Raw genomic sequence first — 19,494 nt, forward strand, 5'->3', positions numbered from 1 at the left:
TACTGAAGTGTAGTTTGTCCTTTGACATTTGTCCATTCAGCCAAAATAGTGCATCAGTCATTAAAAGTTGCTATCAGAGCATATGGCTTACAAAGTAAAGCTCAGTGGCTACAAGTACTTGTCAAGCAAGTATAAGTACCAGAAAACAGATCCTTGGTGTCTTAAGGTTTCTATTGCTGTGCTAAAATACTATGACCAAGAAGCAACTTTCAGAGGAGAGAATGTATTTCACTTTATGCTTCTGCCTCATAGTTCATCATCGAAGGAAGTCAGGGAAGCAGCATCATAGGGGAATGCTGCTCACTGGTTTGTTCACCATGGCTTGCTCATCTGCTTTCTTTTACTTTCCAGGGCCACCTTCACAGGGGTGCCTCAGGACACAATGGCCAGGGCACGGCTGTATCAGTCACTGATTAAGAAACTGCGATACAAACTTGCCTACAGGCCACTCTTATGGAAGCGTTTTCTCAACTGTGCTTTTCTCAGAAAACTCTATCTTGTGTCATGTTGACAAAAAAAGAGAACCGCACAATTGACCCCTGGTCAACTTAACAAGCAAACGTATCTATTACTAATCCTTAGCCTTTTTTTCTTACCTCTAAGATCTCATATTAATATCAATATCACATTGTAAAACCTTCCAAAGCCCCATAGTCTTCAAAAATTCAAATACTAAAAGTTCAGTCTCTTAAAAAATACCTAAAGTCTCTTAAAATTCCAATCTTTCTAAAACTCCCAAGTTTCTCTATAAGTTCAAAGTCTCTCAACTGTGAGCTCCTACGAAATCAAAAAAGAATTTGCACATGTTCTTACTCAAAGAGAGTAATTGATAATTGGGCCACAGGTACAATCAAAGCAAAGCAAAAGCAAAGTCCAACAGTGCAACTCTTGGTGTCAGCCTTCTTTGTGGGACTCATGATCTTCTGGTTCTCATGAGGATTCATTTCTCCACTCTGCTATTGGCATCACACACAGCTTGTCTGAGTCTCGGGCTAGCTCTGCTTCACAGCTTTGGTTGTCCCTGCTAGTCATCCTATGGCACTGGATCTCCGACATGCTGGGATCTTAGAGAAACAGAGATTTCACCTTCACCAGTGGCCTCTCCTAGTGCCAACACTCAGCTGCTCTGCATGAATCTTTCATGCCTCCAAAACCAGTAAGAGCTGGGGAACTTACACATTACCAAGTAAAGTTCAAATGCCAGAACAGGTTACAGGCTTGACCACCTCTACAACACAGTTTCCATGTGCTCACCCTGAGGAAACACTTCCCAGAGAAATGTGCTGGTCTCTTCTTAATCTCAGCACAGCAAATCCCTTTGCCCCAGCTGATAAGCATCAGTTGTCCCAACAAAACCAAGATTTCACTGTAATGGTTCTAGCCTCTTGTTTATTACAGCCTATTCTTCAGTCGAGCAGACCAGAATGACAGAGTATTAATCCAAAATAGCACGTGAAGGTTCTAGACAGAGGTTTTTATTTCCTTCCCTCTGAAACCTCCCAACAGGCCTCTATTATCTGTATTGCTCAAAACTCTTACCTTTCAAGACCCCACCGAAGAGACCACTGAGCTGTAAACATCCAATGGCATTTACATCCTGAAGATCAAGTGCTTACACAATCCTCCTCAAAACACATGTCCAGAATGTGTCACAGCAATACCCCACAGTCTGGTAACAATTTATGTCTTAATTATGGTTCCTATTGTTGTGCTAATATACTATGACCAAATGCAACTTTCACCTTACACTTATCAGTGAGGGAGCCCAAGATGAAGACCTGAGGGAGAAACTGGAGCAGAAGCCAGGGAGGAAAACAGTTTACTGCTTGATACTCTTGGCTTGCTCATCCTGCTTTCTTATACCATCTAGGACCACCTTCTCCCCGACGATACAGCCCATAGTGAAGTAAGCATTCCAACATCAAACATCAATCAAGAAAATGCCCCATAGATTTTTCTACAAGATGGTCTGATACATGCAATTACTCTACTGAGGCTCCCCTCTTTCTAGATGACTTCAGCTTGTGTCAAGTTAACAAAAGAACAAATCAATACAAAGACACACAAAGAATACCCATACATTTTATAATAGGGTTTGAATGGATAGTGTTTGTTAATTTTGAGTCAGTTAACATAAGTTTTTAGAGCATGATGCTTATCTAGTAACACTAGGATTACAGGTAGCATCAGACAAATGAAATATATGAAATAGTAAAATACCTTTTGCCAGCTTTACCCATAATATTAACTAACTGTTACTAAAGTAAATCACATTCATTCTTTAGGTTGTAGTATTCTCACTGAAAAAAAAGGACAATGAGCTACTACAAGAACTATAAGGAAGTTACTTCCACCTTTATGATTCTGTAGCTGTCCTTCACACATTCTTCTCATTAAGCCCAGAGAGAACAGTATAAAAGCTCAGTTGAGTATCTCCATGCCAAGTTCTGCAGAAAATGTGCTTCATTTGTACTTTAACAGACCAACATTAAGATCATAATGTTTTCAGTAGCTATATAAGCCTAGTCTGTGTATGCTCTGATAGAAATGGCTCTGGAACCAACATACCAGAGATTGGAAATTCTACACCAACAAGTATAAATAATTATAGACCAGTTTCTGTATCTCTTTGTGTGTTGTTCTCATCAGTGAAAGAGATATAAACATCACAATAAGCTTGCTATAAATACAAAATGATATAATACTTTATGAAGTAGAAGCATGAGTGTTACAACTCATTACTCAAATGTAGTCTCTTGTTAGTATTAAAAAAAAAACTATCAGTAATTGACTTTCACCAAAATTCTCTGGTATAGAGAGAAAGACAATAGTATCAATCCTGAACACACATGAGGTTCCAATTTACATGAACCAACTAGGTACCTAACCACTCGAGACAGGGAGGGAATTAGTAAATTCGCCAGATACCAATTTTTAATTTAGATATAAAACCGAAATGAGATCAAGAGCATTTTTCATTAATAAAATATCCCTACCTTCTAAACATCACTCAATTTACTGTTTGATCCATGAATATTATGTTTTTGTAATTTTTATTTAAATTTGAAACAAGCTTGTTTTAAATGTCAATCCCAGTTACTGCACCATAAGGTCCCCACCCACCCGTTACCCCTCAACACCCACCCCATACCCATTCTGATTCCCAGGGAAAGTGAGGCCCTTGATGGTGAGTCTTCAAAATCTCTCATATCATTTGGAGCAGGGCTCATGCCCTACCCCATGTGTCTAGGCTGAGGGAGTATCCCTCTATGTGGAATGGGCTCCCAAAGTCCAGTGCATATAGGGTTAAATAATGATCCACTACCAGAAGCCCCATAGACTGCCAGTCCTCCCAACTAATATGACATTCAGGGAATCTGGGTTGGTCTTATGCTGGTTTCCCAGCAATCAGAATATTGTCCATGAGCTCCTACTTGTTCAGGTCACCTGATTCTGTAGGTTTATCCAGCCTGGTCTTGAACCCTTTGCTTATCAATTCTACCTCTCTGTAACTGGATTCCAGGAGTTCTACTCAGTGTTTAGCTGTGGGTGTCTGCTTCTGCTTCCATCAGCTACTAGATGATGGAAGGCTATAAGATGGCATATATGGCAGTCATCAATCTTATTATTGGGGAAGATCAATCAAGGTAGCCTCTCCACTATTGCTTAGATTGTTAGTTGGGGTCATCCTTGTAGATGTCTGGACATTTCCCTAGAGCCAGATTTCTCTTAAACCTATAATGACTCCCTCTCTTATGGTATCTCTTTTCTTTCCCACCTCTATTCTTTCCCTGACTCAATCTTCCTGTTCCCTCATGCCCACCTCTCCCCTACTCTTCCTCCTACCTCCTTTTCTCTTCCCTCCATGCTCTCAATTTGCTTGAATGATCTTGTAACTTTCCCCTTCTCCAGAGGATCATGTATGTCTCTCTTACAGTCCTCCTTATTTCATAGCTTTTCTGGCTATGTGGATTGTAGGCTAGTAATCCTTTGCTCTCTTGCTCTATGTCTAAAAGTAATATATGAGTGGGTACATACCATGTTTGTTTTTTTGTGAATGGGTTACCTCATTCAATAGTTTCTACTAGTTCCTTCCATTTTCCTGTGAATTTCAAGATTCCACTGTATTTTTTTTAATGATGAGTAGTACTCCATTGTGTAAATATACCACATTTTCTCCATCCATTCTTCATTTGAGGGGCATTTAGGTTGCTTCCAGATTCAGATTTTTACAAATGATGTTCTATGAATATAGTTGAATATATGTCCTAGTTGTATGAATGTACCTCCCACTTTCTCTTCTAAGAGGTTCAGTGGGGCTGGATTTGTGTGGAGGACTTTGATCCATTTGGACTTAAGTTTTGTGCATGGCAATAGATATGGATCTATCTGGAGTCTTCTACAGGACAGCATCTAGTTATGACAGCACCATTTGTTGAAGATGCTTTATTTTTTCCATAATTTTAGATTCTTTGTCAAAAATCAGGTTTTCATAGATGTGGGGATTAATATCAGGATCTTCAACTCAATTCAATTGGTCTACTTGTCTACGTGCCAATACCAAGCTCTCTTCAGGACTATAGCTCTGTAGTAGAGCTTGAAGCCATGGGTTGTGATGCCTCTGGAAGTTTCTTTATTGTATACTGTTGTTTTTGCTATCCTGGGTCTTTCGTTTTTCCATACAGAGTTGAGTATTGATCTTTCAAGTTCTGTGAAGAATTGTGCTGGGATTTTTATGGGGATTGCATTGAATCTGTAGATTGCTTTTGACAAGATTACCATTTTTACTATGTTGATCCTACCTATCTAAGAGCATGGGTGATCTTTCCATTTTCTGGTATCTTCTTTAATTTCTTTCTTAAAGACTGAAAGTTCTTATTATATAGGTCTATATTTTATGTCATTTATGGCTATTGTAAAGGTTGATGTTTCTCTAATTTAATTCTCAGCCCCTTTATCTTCACTATATAGTAGGACAGTACTGATTTGTTTTAGTTAATCTTGTATCCTGCCACTTCGTTGAAGGTGTTTATCAGCTGTGGTTTTTCAGGTCCCTTATATAAACTATCTTATCATCTGCAAATAGTGAGAGTTTATCTTTCCAATATTTATCCCCTTGATCTCCTTTTGTTTTCTTATTGCTTAGCTAGAACTTCAAGTACATATTGAAGAGATATGGAGACAGTGGTCATCCTTGTCTTGTTTCTGATTTTAGAGGATTCACATTAAGTTTTTTTCCATTTAGTTTGATGTTGGCTGTTAGTTTGCTGTGTATTGCTTTTATTATGTTTAAATATGTTAATCATGAATGGGTGTTGGATTTTGTCAAAGGCTCTTTCCACATCAAGTGAAATGCTTATGTGGTTTTTCATTTTCAGTTTTTTATATGGTGGATTACATTGATGGATTTTCATGTGTTGAACCATCCCAGCATGCCCGACATGAATCCCTCTGGGTCATGGTGGATGATTTCTCTGACATGTTCTTGAAATCGATTTGCCAGTATTTTATTGAGTATTTTTGCACCAATGTTCATGAGGGATATTGATCTCTAGTTCTCTTTCTTAGTTGTGTCTTTGTGTGACTTTGGTACCAAAGTAATTATAGCCTCTTTTCAGAGTTCAGCAATGACCATTCTACGTCTATTGAGTGGAACACTTTGAGGAGTATTGGTATCAGCTGTTCTTTGAATTTCTGGTAAAACTGCACTGAAACCATCTGGCCTTGGGCTTTTTTGGGGTTGCGGAGTTTATAGGTCCATTTAAATTACTTATCTGTTCTGGATTTAATTTTGGTAAGTGATATCTATCCAGAAAATTGTCCATTTCCATTGAATTTTTAAATTTTGTGGAGAAAGGTTTTCAAAGTATGACCTGAAAATTTTCTGGATTTCATCAGTGTCCGTTGTTATGTCCTCCTTCTCATTTCTGATCTTGTTAATTTGCCTGTTCTCTCTCTGCCTTTTGGTTAGTTTGGATAAAAGTTTATCTATCTTGTTGATTTTCTCAAAGAACCAACTCTTTGATACGTTGTTCCTTTGTATTGATTTCTTTGTTTCCATTTTATTGATTTCAGCCCTCAATTTGATTATTTCCTGGTTTCTACTCCTCCAGGGTAAGTTTGTGTCTTTTTGTTCTAGTGCTTTCAATTATGTTGTTAAGTCTCTTTTGTGCCTTTTCTCCAGTTTCTCCACGTGTGCACTTTGTGCTATGAACGTTCCTCTTAGTACCTACCGATCATTTACCCAGTTTTTCTATTTCTTGCATTCCCTCAATTTGTGTTTTCTTTATTGTCCCTATTGCAGTTTTCAGGTCTTGAACTGTTTGAATTCTTTCCTTCATCTGTTTAATTGTTTTTTATTAGCTTTCCTTGCTTTCTTTAAGAGATTTGTTGATTTTTTGCATTTTTTGGTTTGTTTTTCCTTTCATTTATTTAAAGGATTTTCTCCTTTTTTAGGGTCTCTAGCATCTTCATGAAGCTTTATTTAGGGTCATTCTCTTCTGCTTCATCTGTTTTGGGAAGTTCAGGTCTTGCTGGTGTGGAGTCCCTAGACTCTGGGGATGTCATATTGATCTTTCTGTTGTTGACTCAGTTCTCATACTGTCATCTACCCATCCCATCTTCCAGTGTGTTCCAGTGGGGGAAGGGACTCTCCCTCTCCTAGAGGGTATGGGACCAAGGTTCTTGTTTGTTAGCTGCAAGCAGGTTCAATACTCCAATGGCTCTCCTTGCCCAGTGTGTGGAGGTGTGACTAGGGTACTGGCAGACTCTAATGGGCTAGGCCACTGGGTCAGGATACCCTGTGCACAGTGCCCAGTCCTGAAGAGGCTCTGAGCAGGGCACCAGGAGGTAGGCTCCCTCCTTGGGCAGAGGTGGGTCCAGGTCGTTGGTAGACTCTGGGCAGGCCGGTCTGCCTAGAAGCCTAGATTGGCATCCCTGTGCATAAGCCCTGGGCCTCAGGAGGCTGTGAACAGGGCACTGGACGGCAGGCTGGAAACAGGGAATATTATGCTTCTTTTCTTTTAAAAAATTATATCCTAATGCCTCTTGTGAGGCCTGGCTTCTTTTCCTTAGTACTATGTGTAAATGCTTTTCCTAATGAATAGACATATTTGCAGAACAATTTGTAATGATTGTGTATCATGTGTTCTTAAAATCATATAATAAAATACTAAGTATTAGGGATATGAATAGGTTATTTTGACTATTATAAGTATCATTGCAATAAGTGGCTTCTTAAATAAATTGTCATAGGCATCATTTCCAGATGATAAACTCCTAAAAGCATAATTGTTATGTAAATAGCATGTATAGTTGAAATCTTTTGATAAATAATGCTAAGTTGCCCTCTAGAAAGATGCAGGAATCTCAAATTCATTCAGTAACTCGGCCCTTTAGAAAACAGGTAACCTCCATGATACTCACACAAAATTTTCTATTTTTAGCATTTTTTATTACCCATCACATAGAGTTGTTGAGGCTCTTTTCTTTAAATGTATATACTTCCTTTCCTTTAAATGTGGAAGGAAGCTAGAAATATACCTTCTGCATTTGGGCATATGTTGCAAGGTGATGTTGACTTTTCACTTACTGAGAGGTTTTATACTGTACATTAAAATGCAGCACTAGAATGTGCTTTGTTTAGCAGTGCATTTTACTGCCATAGAGGGCACAGTAGTGGTTAAGATTCAGGACTTTGAAACCTGGGTGACCTGCATGCTGATTCTTGCTGCATCACTTGCTTACCAGGTGAATTTGGACAAGTTGTTTAACCTATTTTTGCCATTCCATTCTTAAAAGCCCAATGAGGAAAACAGCATAGCCTATTTCACACAACTAAAGAATGAATGAGATAATGAGTACATAATAGAACACATGGCACTTAGTATCTAGTAAGAATAGAGTACTCTCTCTCTATACATATATATGTATATATATATATATGTATATATATATATATATTTGTTTTGTTGAAGTCCTTACTTATGAATATATCACTACTATTTAAGAAAGGTCCACTTACAATAATAATGAGTAACCTGTGATCATTCTGTAGGAATATAATATAATATAATAACACCATTACTCGACATGTAAAAAGTTCCACAGCAGGCATAACGAATGTATGGTGAGAGAGCGCAGAGCTGAATTTGTCTCTGGGAATCGAGGTAGAAATTTGATAAGAAAAAGTAGGGGAGCTCCTTGCGTTATAGAACTGTTCTACTTTTTGGATAGGGGTTTAGGTTGCACAAGGAATTGCGTTTGTCAATTCTCAACAATGATATGTGTTAATAGTGTGTATTTTCACATATAATTTTTATATTGAAAACAAACTATAAAATATCAACTCTATATATTAATTTTGAAATCACCAATTCTCAAAACCTCACATGAGCTAGTAGAGGAGTGTAAGGATGAAATATGAGATAAAATTGGTGCAATGAAATGTAAACAGGACAAGCTTATTGATGATTAAATGCAGTAACTTACTACAAGTAAGCCATGTATGTACTATGCTTCAATAAAAATGAATGAATATCTGCCCAAAAATCTTGTCCTTAAGGTTTAGTAGTAAGGAAAAGCCCAAACACTGGTGTCTTAGATGCTCTCATTATCAGACTCTGTTGGTACTACACAGTCAGCTCTTCAGAATCATGATTCAGGAGTGAGAGGAGCACAGGGAATATCAACTATGGAATGGCAGCATTGACTAGTCAGCAAAGAAGCAAGGAAAGGAAGGACTGAGGAAGGGACAGAGTGACAGGGGTGATTATGAGGATACCAAAGACAATTCAGTTACCTCTGGATTACCTGAAATGTTGATCCAGCCCTCCCAGGTCTGGTGAGATTTGCAGTTGAAATCTGTAGACTTGTGGGGTTTATAGAAATTGCATCTGGTATTTACAGGGACACTTTTCTGTTTTCCCCGCTTAGGCATTTCCTGTTCAAGCATGGATCTGGTTCCTCTGCTATCTTCAGTGCAGCCAGTCAGAACTACCCTCTGACATCCAATACTGTCTACTCACCACCTCCCAGGCCGCTGCCTAGGAGCACCTTTTCTCGACCTGCCTTCACTTTTAACAAACCATATAGATGTTGCAATTGGAAGTGCACAGCCTTGAGCGCTACTGCAATCACAGTGACTTTGGCCTTGTTGCTAGCCTATGTAATTGGTAAGCCATTTATTCTACGCATGAGTTTTCTTTTTCACCTATGATTGTTTTGTTTGAAGTGGGGTAGAAATTCCCTCTCAGTGGTGGGATGCACAGATTTGTAACATAACTAAGTCCTGTAATAACAAATGTTTTTGTAGTTCTTTTTTTTTTTCATCTCCCAGCCTTAAATACTGCTGTTGGGGTGGAGGCAACACACTTTGAGAAGAAATATTTATTCTACTAACACGGTCTTATTGATTGAAATTGGTGTAGTTAGCCATGTTCCTTTCAATTAAAAGGTTGTTACACTTTTCTTATTAGAAGTCATAAACACTAATCTACAATAGCTTCTTAAATTATAGGTACATAGTACACAATAATATGACTACTGAGTTTTCAGGTAGTGATTTCGTTGAAGCACTTGGGAGCTTTTAGAAAATTCAGTGCACAATGTCTTCCCAAGGATTCAGACGAACTAAAACAGATAACCTTATTTTCACTAGAAGCTGGAAAGTGTGTGGTTGTTCCATTTCGGAGGGCAATCGTATGTATTCTTTCTACTTTTATAGAAATAATGATGTACTTTAGTCAGTATGATTAAAGTCACCCACACTTAATAGAAAAGGGTATTGATTTTTCTGGGTGGCATTTTATTTTGACTGAATATTAATTTCCTTGCTTGAGTGGTTCTACCAGTTTAAAATGTAAATACTTTAAGAAACATGTTTTTTGAAAGCCTTGTTCCAACAACGAATGGAATATCCTAATTTAAAAGAGAAAACAATGTAGATATGTCACTAACGACTTCTTTTTAGGTTTAACCTGAAATTCCATTTCCCAACTGAAGGAGAATTATTCACTAAGATATAATGAATATGATTTTGAGAAGTGGATAAAAAAGGATATTTAGAATTTCTCATACTAATAAATAATAAAGCATGTTTGAGTGGTTCCCATTTTACTAAAGTGTTAATAGATAGTCTTCATATAACCAGTTTCTATAGGAGCCATGAACCTGGAGGAGGAGGTAAGAGAATAAACAGATAGATTTTGCAGAGATGTTGCTGAAGTGTCAGCAATAAAGGGACATAGCCTCTGCTGATGAGCATGATTCTTGCTTAGGAATTTCCATCAAGCCATTCCTATTCTAGTAAATGTAGATGATACTTTCCTGTGTCTAAAGTGTTTCCTTTATGTTAGATTTCACTGAACATTCATTGTATACTTATTTAAATTATAATGACCTGTAATGTGAAGTACTTTTGATGGGGTGAAAAGATAAGGAAGAATTGAAGTTACAATAAGATTTTAACATGAAATCATTCAAAATCAGGAGCAAGGGCCAGTAAGGTGGCCTAGCATTAAAAATGGCATTGCCAGCAAGCCTAAGTATTAGAGTTCAATCCCTGAACCCATTTTATGGAAGTAGAGAACTTTACTATGTAAGTTTTCTTATGACCTCCACACATACTCCAACACATAGGTTCCCCCACACAAGTATAGTTGATAAGTGTTAAAAAAGTAAAATATTCAAAATAAGGAGTAATTTGAGATGTTCCAGTACCATCCAGACCCCTCAAATTGTTCTTGCTCAATTATGAAATCAGCTTAGTGTTATATGTGTTAGTTTCTATTCACTTTACTATAAGGAAGTAATGTCTTATACGATACCATATATAACCCCCAGTAAAAATAAATTCAGGCAATATGAGAGTGTATGTTAATAGTAAATTTACTTTGTGTTTAAATCTGTATTTCTATTTCAATTTATTATGATGTGATGGCTACTTCAGATTTTATTTTTTTTTTAATGTGAGACTTTTTATTTTTCATTTTATTAGTTAACACTTGCTTTTTAGTCATTTCAAGGGATGATATTGCATATGGATTGTCAATTTGACATTAGAGCAAGGTAACATACTACAATAATTATGAGCATAGACTTTTAAATCTCTGCTATTTACTAGCATATTGCCTTGAATGAACCATTAAATCTGTTTAGACCTCTATTTACTCACTTGAAAATGTGTTTAAAATAGTACCTAAATAGTATTATGAATAGAAATAAATGAATTAGTAAACATTAAAGTACTTGAAATAGAGTATAAATCCAGAAGTTAATTTATAATGGTTAAATTCTAATATAATTATAATTTTCATTTGTTCTTGTTGTTCATGGGTTCTAACAATTAAGCGTATTGCTCATGGTGCTTCCACTTTTTAATGACAGAACGAACTCCATGCCTGTTAGCATTAGACCTGACTTCCTTTTTTCATACAAGTAGACTCACTTCCTTTTTTCATACATTTAAACATTGTAGTTTACTAAATAAACCAGCCTGGCTGTTTTAAAACTTGACTAGATGAACTGTGTGATCTATTGCAATGGGAAGTGGAACTAAGTAGCTTGATTGGTTGAGAGGTGTCTTTTCAAAATATTTACTATAAGATTTTCTAATTGCAAAACATGGTATTCAAAATGCTGATGCAGTGCACTCAAAGGAGATTTCTTATAGTAAACACTGTGACTTTCTTCTTGACTTCATCACAACCTGGGTATTATATGGTTTTAGATAAATTAGTAGAACCCTCTTCCTGAAGCTGGGTGTTACATAGCTCAGTGGTAGAGTACTTGGCTAGCATGCTTTAGACCTTAAGTTCAAAACCAAGTACTGAAAAAAAAAAACTGTCTTCCTGGATTTATCCTATTACTGCACTATTGCTGACCATCTCAGAAAAGTAGAGTAAGAATTCATAAACACACACATTCAGGTGAAAGAGTCCACATAAGAACTATATTATATAAGATTATTTTTAAATGGCTTTCTGTGGTTGAAATAAAACAGTATTATACTTCAAAATATGAAACCATTTCACCCTCCACTCTTTTTGAGTCTGTAAGACTCATCTTTTTTTTTCAATCCCCTTTGCATTTGCTGTATAACCCAAGAAAATCTTTCACTGAAACTATTTACTGCTTCTGTTTCCTGTGCAAATTCCTTTCTGCTATTTCATTTTCCTCTATTATCCATTATACATAACCTTTACATACTAATGACTATATGCTGGGTTGCCCTCAATCCACCAGGGAAAATCACATCGATATCAGTGGGACATCAATAGGTGTTCTGTGCATAATGCCTCTGTAAGTGGTCATTGGAAAGCAGTAGAAATCGAGTATGTGAAAGGCCACAGCTGAGGTGTTCAGCCAAGCAGCTCTAGCTTTACATCTACCCACTATACCTTTAAGGTCAGCAAGAAAGTAATTCCTCTGAATAAGTTTTGAAGTCATAAAATTTGGTAAAGAGAGGTATGGAGAGTTACTGATTATATGAAGAGATCATGGAACGGCTATTGTCAGGACTTCCTCATAAATCTGAAATATTTTCCATCTGAATCAAAAAATATGTCCTTATGCTTCATCCTCTCTGATATTTTGGCATCAGTGATGTATCAGTGCCAGTCAGAAGCACATTTCCTTGAATTTACAAATAAGCCATATGAAGTAGTAGTCAGAAAGACAGATGACCATATGCAAGGCATCAAAAGAAGGCGAGGTTAAGGTATTCCATCAATGGTTTGAAGGGCACAAACACAGCTTCTCTGCAATCTTTGATGTTTTGATCAAATTTCTACAGAGTCAGCAATTTCTATAAGCAGCAATAAGAACTCACAGGCAATAGGAACCCATAAATACATTGTATCTGGGATCAAATGGGCTGCTGCATTTAACAAATCAGGTGGAATTTTCTAGTTCTCAGACCCAATATCATCAGTTAATGACATGGATGATCCTTTTGATTTGCCGTGAAATTAATAATGATTCATGCCACCTTCTGAAGATGCAGCTAGTGTCCAAACTGTAGAGATTAAAATATTAAATTCTATAAATCTCTCCATGATAGTTCCATGTGTGAAAGTTAATTAAATGGATATTAGCAATAGAGAATTGGGAAAAAAGTAACATATTCAGCTTGTTTCTGTGAACTACAGTTAATGAATAAAACTATTCAAGAAACTAAAAGCCCTACTTCATTTTTTGTTACATCAAAGTTTGAGTAACACTTATATTAGTGTTTTTACCTGCATCCTTTATTTGTTGCAGTTACTGTTAAGAGCATTGTAGAATTTGAGAACTTATCCATTTGGGCTTTTTATAGAGGAGTGCATACCAATATATAATGGCCCAAAAAGCAGAAATAATAAAGGATACAGGAGTCTTATAGGAAATAAGGATGATAAATAGGGACATATTATGAGAACATTTAAAGTCACAGCAAGGAGCTGTTCATCCCCCCCCAAAAAAAAATAATAAATGAGGGTTTTCATGTTTTTAATTAGGGCAAGAAAGTTACTTGATTAGATTTACACTACTGGATTTTGGTTTAGCAGGCAAGATGGTGGCAATTTTAAATTTGAGGTCATGAAGACAAACTAGGATATTGCAATATTAATGCATGTAAGTGATGGTGAGAGCATAAACTTCTAAGATTAAAGGGTGTGGAATTAAGAAGTATTTAGAAGATAAAACATACATGACTTCATCACTTATTTAATGTGACAGGGAAGAGAATCATTGCTGTTCTATGGATTAGATTAGTTTGTGATGTTTTTACATCCCAAGGTAAAATATGAAAGGAAGAGATAAAAGATAAATACAAATGATCGTAAAAGACTATTATGAAAAATTATGTACCAATAAATTGAATAATATAAAGGAAAGGGAGAAGTTCCTTGATGAATACTACCTACCAGTATTGGATTATGAATCACAGAAATATCTGTACAAACCAATGATGAATAAAAAAGCTGTGTTAGTAGCAGTCTCCCATCAGAGGGAAGGCCAGGACAAGGTGGCTTTATGGCTAAATTCTACCAAACATTTAAAGAAGAAATAGCACCATCTTCTTACAGCATTTTAAAAAATTATGAAGGAAAAATACCTAGAAAATCACTTCAGCATTATGCCACTAACAAAGTTAAACACTGAAACTCAAAAGAAAAACAAATTATTATTCGGGAAAGGCAGATGAAAATCACGATGAGATATCACCTTAATTCAATTAGGGTTACTGATATCAAAGACTGAAGAAAACAAGTGATTATGAAGATGTTAAAAAACAGAAGAATCCTTACAAACTGTTAATTAGAATGCAAATTAGTACAACCATTATGGAAACTGGTGTGGAAATTCCTCAAAATCCTGAAATGTGGTATCCAGCCTCACTACTCCTGGATATATAATAGAAGGAATCTAATCAGTTTTTAAAACAAACATTTGTTCTCCCAAGTTTAATGTAACACTATTCATAATAGCCAACACATTGAATCCACCTAAGTGTCCATAGATTACTGAACGGATAAAATGTTACATGTAAAATATGAAGTGCTGTTCAGATACATAAAAAGAATAAATTTTATTATTTGCCAAAAAAATGGATGATCATATAGAATATCTTGCTAAACAAACACAATAAGCCTCACTCAAAAAGATGAACACTGCATGGATTCATTCATGTGGAATGTTGTTACGGAGGCCCGTGGTTTTTGGAAAAGGGGTTGTAGATATATTGGATAATGATATGTTCATTAGCTACGTTGATTCATTCTGAAGAAAAAATGTCCCATTCCTTTTTTTGTCTAAGGAAGACAATATGAGGAAAAACTTTTGAGGGTAAACTAGACATAAAGATAAAGGTATCTAGTATATCATTTAATTATCTCATACTGAAAGTTTGATAACATCTACTTTGGGAGATGCCAAAATTTTAGAAAAACAACAGGGAAAAGAGCATAAAAACAGGTGCTCCAGGAAACACTGATAATCAAGCAGTTTTAAAAAAATGAATCTGGTAAGTTGACCAAGAAGAAGCAACCTGAAAGATTTAAAGAAATCCATTAAATACTATACTTAGGTACAAATATGGTATTCCATATGTGGTCTGAGGAACACCAGGGATCCTAGAACCTGTAAGAAGTCCATAAACTAAGATCATTTTACCATCCCAAAAATATAAGGTATGAATCCTTCTCATGACAAGTCTCTCAGTAGGTAGTGTCTTTTTCCAGAAGCCATTTGGCATGTAACACTACAAGAGACTACATGGAGATTTGGACATGAGGATACAATTCTTTTCTTATGCCAACCATCTATAATTACAGTCTTTTCATTAATTGTCTGAATTTTCTAAATGTAATTATCATAAAATATGACCTTCGTGTTAAATATAATAGTGTATAGTTAGCTGGGTGTTGGTAGTGCACTCCTTTAATCCCAGCACTCGGGAGGCAGAGGCAAGCAGATCTCTGTGAGTTCAAGGCCAGCCTGGTTTACAGAGCTAATTCTAGGACAGGCTCCAAAGCAATACAGAGAAACTCTGTCTGGAAAAAAAACAAAAAAAAAAAAAATAGTTTATAGGTACTGTTCAATAAGTCAATAAATTCCTTAAAACTATTAGTTCAGGTTTCTAATACAGTAGACATCTACAGACATAATTAATACACCAGTAAAAGTCCCTCAGCATTCTCAATATGTTTTAGAAGCAAAAATTGCATCTGAGAGTAAAATATCTTAAAAAGTCAAAGTAAATATAAAGAAGTGTCAAGGGACATAATTAAGGGGCTTAATGACTATTTGTTGTTTGGACTGATATAGAGGAATACAGAACAAATTCAACAAGAAGGAAAAAGGCTTAATATCATAGATACCAGTGATAAAGTTTTTGAAGCAATTGGACTAAGAGCAAAATTTATTGGGAAGAAAAATATAAAAGGGGAAATATATCAGAGTCTTAGTTATAAGACTCAGAGTGCCAAATATGGTTCCCTGATTTATTTTGGACTTAATTATGGCACTTTCTATATGAGTCATTTTTTTATGAAAAGACTTGAATTTTTGCTTCATATAATCCCACAATGTAGTCTTTCATGAATGCAGTGTTAAATATTGTTATAGTGACATACAGGGAGCAGTTAAATAACAGTACAACCTGGTAATCCATATCACAGTATGGATTCTCAAGAATTCCTCTCTTGGTTCTTTTATTTCTGTCTATGGGACAGTAATGAATAAATAAAGAGGGTGCCAGGTAACCCACTGAGATTTTCTTCTGATTAAAATCTCATCGGAATATCGCCAATCGAGTTATTGCAGACATTACAAAACATGTTGTAGCTGACTTTTAACGAAATTGACTTCCACAAGAGTTTCTAATGATTGACTTCACAGTTGCCTGATACCGGGTTGAATGTGACAACAGGAAAAATTTAACTGCTAGCAAATGCATATAACTTTGAATGTGACAACAGGAAAAATTTAACTGCTAGCAAATGCATATAACTTTGTACTTTGTAAAGAATATTTGATTCTATTTCATTTCTTTCTCATTAAAGGAGCCTAATGTGCAGATCAAATAATCTATACCCTACAGATTAGTGTGTGTGCATAGAACTTAGAAGGAGGTAGTAAAGCTCTCAGATAAACTAGTTGCATATCTGCCACAAATCAATATACGGTGATTTTGACAGCAAGCATTCTGTGCTACCCTGCCACCTGCTTCAGAAAGACAGATTATGCACTTCAATGGTCTTATGTTTTGTCAAATCAAGTAGCTTGACTGTTGATGCTCCAGAAAAAGCTCTTATTTCAGTTTGTTTCCTTACTTCATTTAAAGAATAATATAGATCCCCTTCAATCTTGGAAGTTTGATTTCAATTAAACAAATATATTAGCATGACAAATAAAAGCACATATTTAGTTAGTTAGTTAGTTAGTTAGTTAGTGAGTTAGTGAGTTAGTGAGTGAGTTAGTTTCTTTACACAGTACACCTGGAAATGCTGGAATAAAGTGCAAAAATACCAAACAGAGGAGCAAATAAAAGATTTTATCTTTTTTACTCAAAGTAAGAAACCAAGCTAATATTAACTTAATAATTTTGAAAAGTTGGTGTTGAAAAGATACCACTGTCAAGAAACTGTAGTCAAGTAAAACGATTTCTTTCTGTATTGGGGGAGGGGAGATTAGTTAAGACATTCTCCCGCAATTACCAAAATTTCATATAAATTACTCCTGTCTTCCAGGATTCTTTTAATATAATATAAAAGGAATCTATAAGGATATACCGTGTACTTGTTAGAGTGCAGTAAGAAAAAAGTCTTTACAGGTTTAGAACAATTACAATTTTTTTTGCAAGAATTTTCTACCCATAATTAATTGAATTCACAGATGCCAAATCTGTGGATGAGGAGGATGAGCTGCATTGTACTAGGAATAAAAATGGAAAAATTTTTAATAGCATGGCTTTTAAAAAGTAGACAATGTGCTACTTCCAGACATAGGACCCTCATAAACCAAATGTTTTGACAGTTTGTGAGTCTCTCTACCAACCAGCATAGAGCAGAGCCAAGTAATGTTTTATTTTTTTGGTTTATTTTATTTCACATACACACACACACACACACACACACACACACTCATACACACACACTCATACACACACACACACACACGGCAGGGGATGTAAGTATATTACCAAGACTTAGCTTCAGAAAATTTAAATAGATAGAGTCAGATGATTTTTGAACATAGTTGAACTATTTGGTATTTCTGGAGTTCTAGTTTTTATGCTAGGAGAAATAAAGTAAAGCATTTCATGTACTCAGTATTTCCTTTAGGGTATATAGTAACACTTGCTTAAATGCTATCATGTAGGATATTGTAGAGATAACATTTATTAAGGTTTACCAACATATGAGGTTGTGGGAGTATCTGGAAGCCAGATGGAACAAATAGATTCTTTCTTTTTTGTGCCTAAAATACAGTCTGTTTCAAGACTGTGCAAAACCCAAACAAGCCATTAGTAACTTTGGTTTCTCTTTCTCTGTTGCACATTTTTAGTTTGCTTTCCTTGTCCAAGTCTTGCCTAGGGATTCGTCAGCATATACATCTCATAGCTGATAGGCAAAAGCTTATTCTTTGAATCCATGAAGTAGTAAGCATCAGAAACCCATCAGAGAAGATACAGTGAGGTCTGAATGATTAAATGTACTTTCAAAACCTGATAAAATGACAATAAAAACCAATGGTAGGGATATCCTTTTTGCTTAAAAAAATACATAACTAGTTATTAGCATGTATGAAAAGCTGAACAATACAATCGTATTTTATAGATAACTATATTATAATTATCTTTTGGGATTTGAATACTAGGAAAAACATTTAAATTGATCATAGACTATCATATTAGTAGCGTTAATGAGATTAGATAATGTTTGGATATTATTTCGGCCTGTTTTCTCTCTTCTGTTTCCATATTAGAGCTCATAGTCTCAATCTTCCTTAATGTTCTACTCCTCAAGTTTAGAAGCTACATATGACTTCCTCTTCCTAGCAAAAATAAAAAAAGAGAAAAAGACATGAAGAGACAGAGTCATTGAGTAAGTGTGAGAGAGAGAGAAAACATAAGAAGGAGCCATTATTGGTTTAAATAGAAAACTGAACCTAAAGAAAGGTCTAGAGACCTACAAGACTGCCGCCAACTAAATTTGAGCAACCATGGAAAGGCTACCATACATGCCCTTCCAAGATAGTGAGATCAACAACTAACTTATCCACCATCATGGAGCCCTCATCTAGTACCTGTTGGAAACAGAAGCAAACAGCCATAACTAAACACTGAATCAAACTAGAATCCAAATGCAGAGGGAGCAGACAAGACCAGGTTGCAGAAACACATAGAAACAGGTTACCTGAACAAGGGGGAGCTAATGAGCCCCCAGACTAATAGCTGGGAATCCTGCATGGGACTGACTCAGAACCCCCTGAATATGGGTCTCAGCTAGAAGGACTGAGCAGTCTAAGGGACCTCAGACAATGGAACCAGGATGTATTCCTGGTGCACAAAAGGACCTTGCGGACACATCCCCCATGGAGGGATACTCCTTTAACCTAGATAGACAGGAGAGAAGTCCTAGTCCCTACTTCAAATGACTTGACAGATTTACATGACCCTACCTGGATGGCATTGCCCTACATGTGGAATTGGGGTGGGGGGTGGGATGGGAGGGTGGTCAGGGTGCATGTGAGGAGGAAGAGAGGGTAAGAGGAGGGGGGGAGAGAGGGAAAGGGAACTGGGATCGACATGTAAAATAAAAAGTAATAAATAATAATTAAAAACATAATACAAGGAGATATCAGCTCATACTATTTAGGGGGGTGTTAAAAAAAAGACATGGAACTAAGCAGGTTTGTCCTTTCACATGCAGAACTTTGTCAAATTCTGTCAAAAATAATTTTAAAGTTAAGACAAAAATGGTGCAATAATGTTGTAGTTTACAGGAA

At 36.1% G+C, this 19,494-nt stretch overlaps 1 protein-coding gene across 1 annotated transcript in view; it reads left to right on the top strand.

The window, feature by feature from the left end:
- Positions 1-19,494, top strand: part of LOC127217970 (teneurin-1-like) — a 593,057-nt gene that overhangs the window by 431,138 nt on the left and 142,425 nt on the right. The window contains exon 6 of the mRNA XM_051178980.1: positions 8,935-9,173. Within this exon, the coding sequence (XP_051034937.1) occupies positions 8,935-9,173 (239 nt within the window). The remainder of the gene's footprint in view (positions 1-8,934; positions 9,174-19,494) is intronic.

This window comes from Phodopus roborovskii, unplaced genomic scaffold (assembly GCF_943737965.1).
Source record: "Phodopus roborovskii unplaced genomic scaffold, PHOROB, whole genome shotgun sequence".
In the NCBI taxonomy this organism is placed as follows: Eukaryota; Metazoa; Chordata; class Mammalia; order Rodentia; family Cricetidae; genus Phodopus; species Phodopus roborovskii.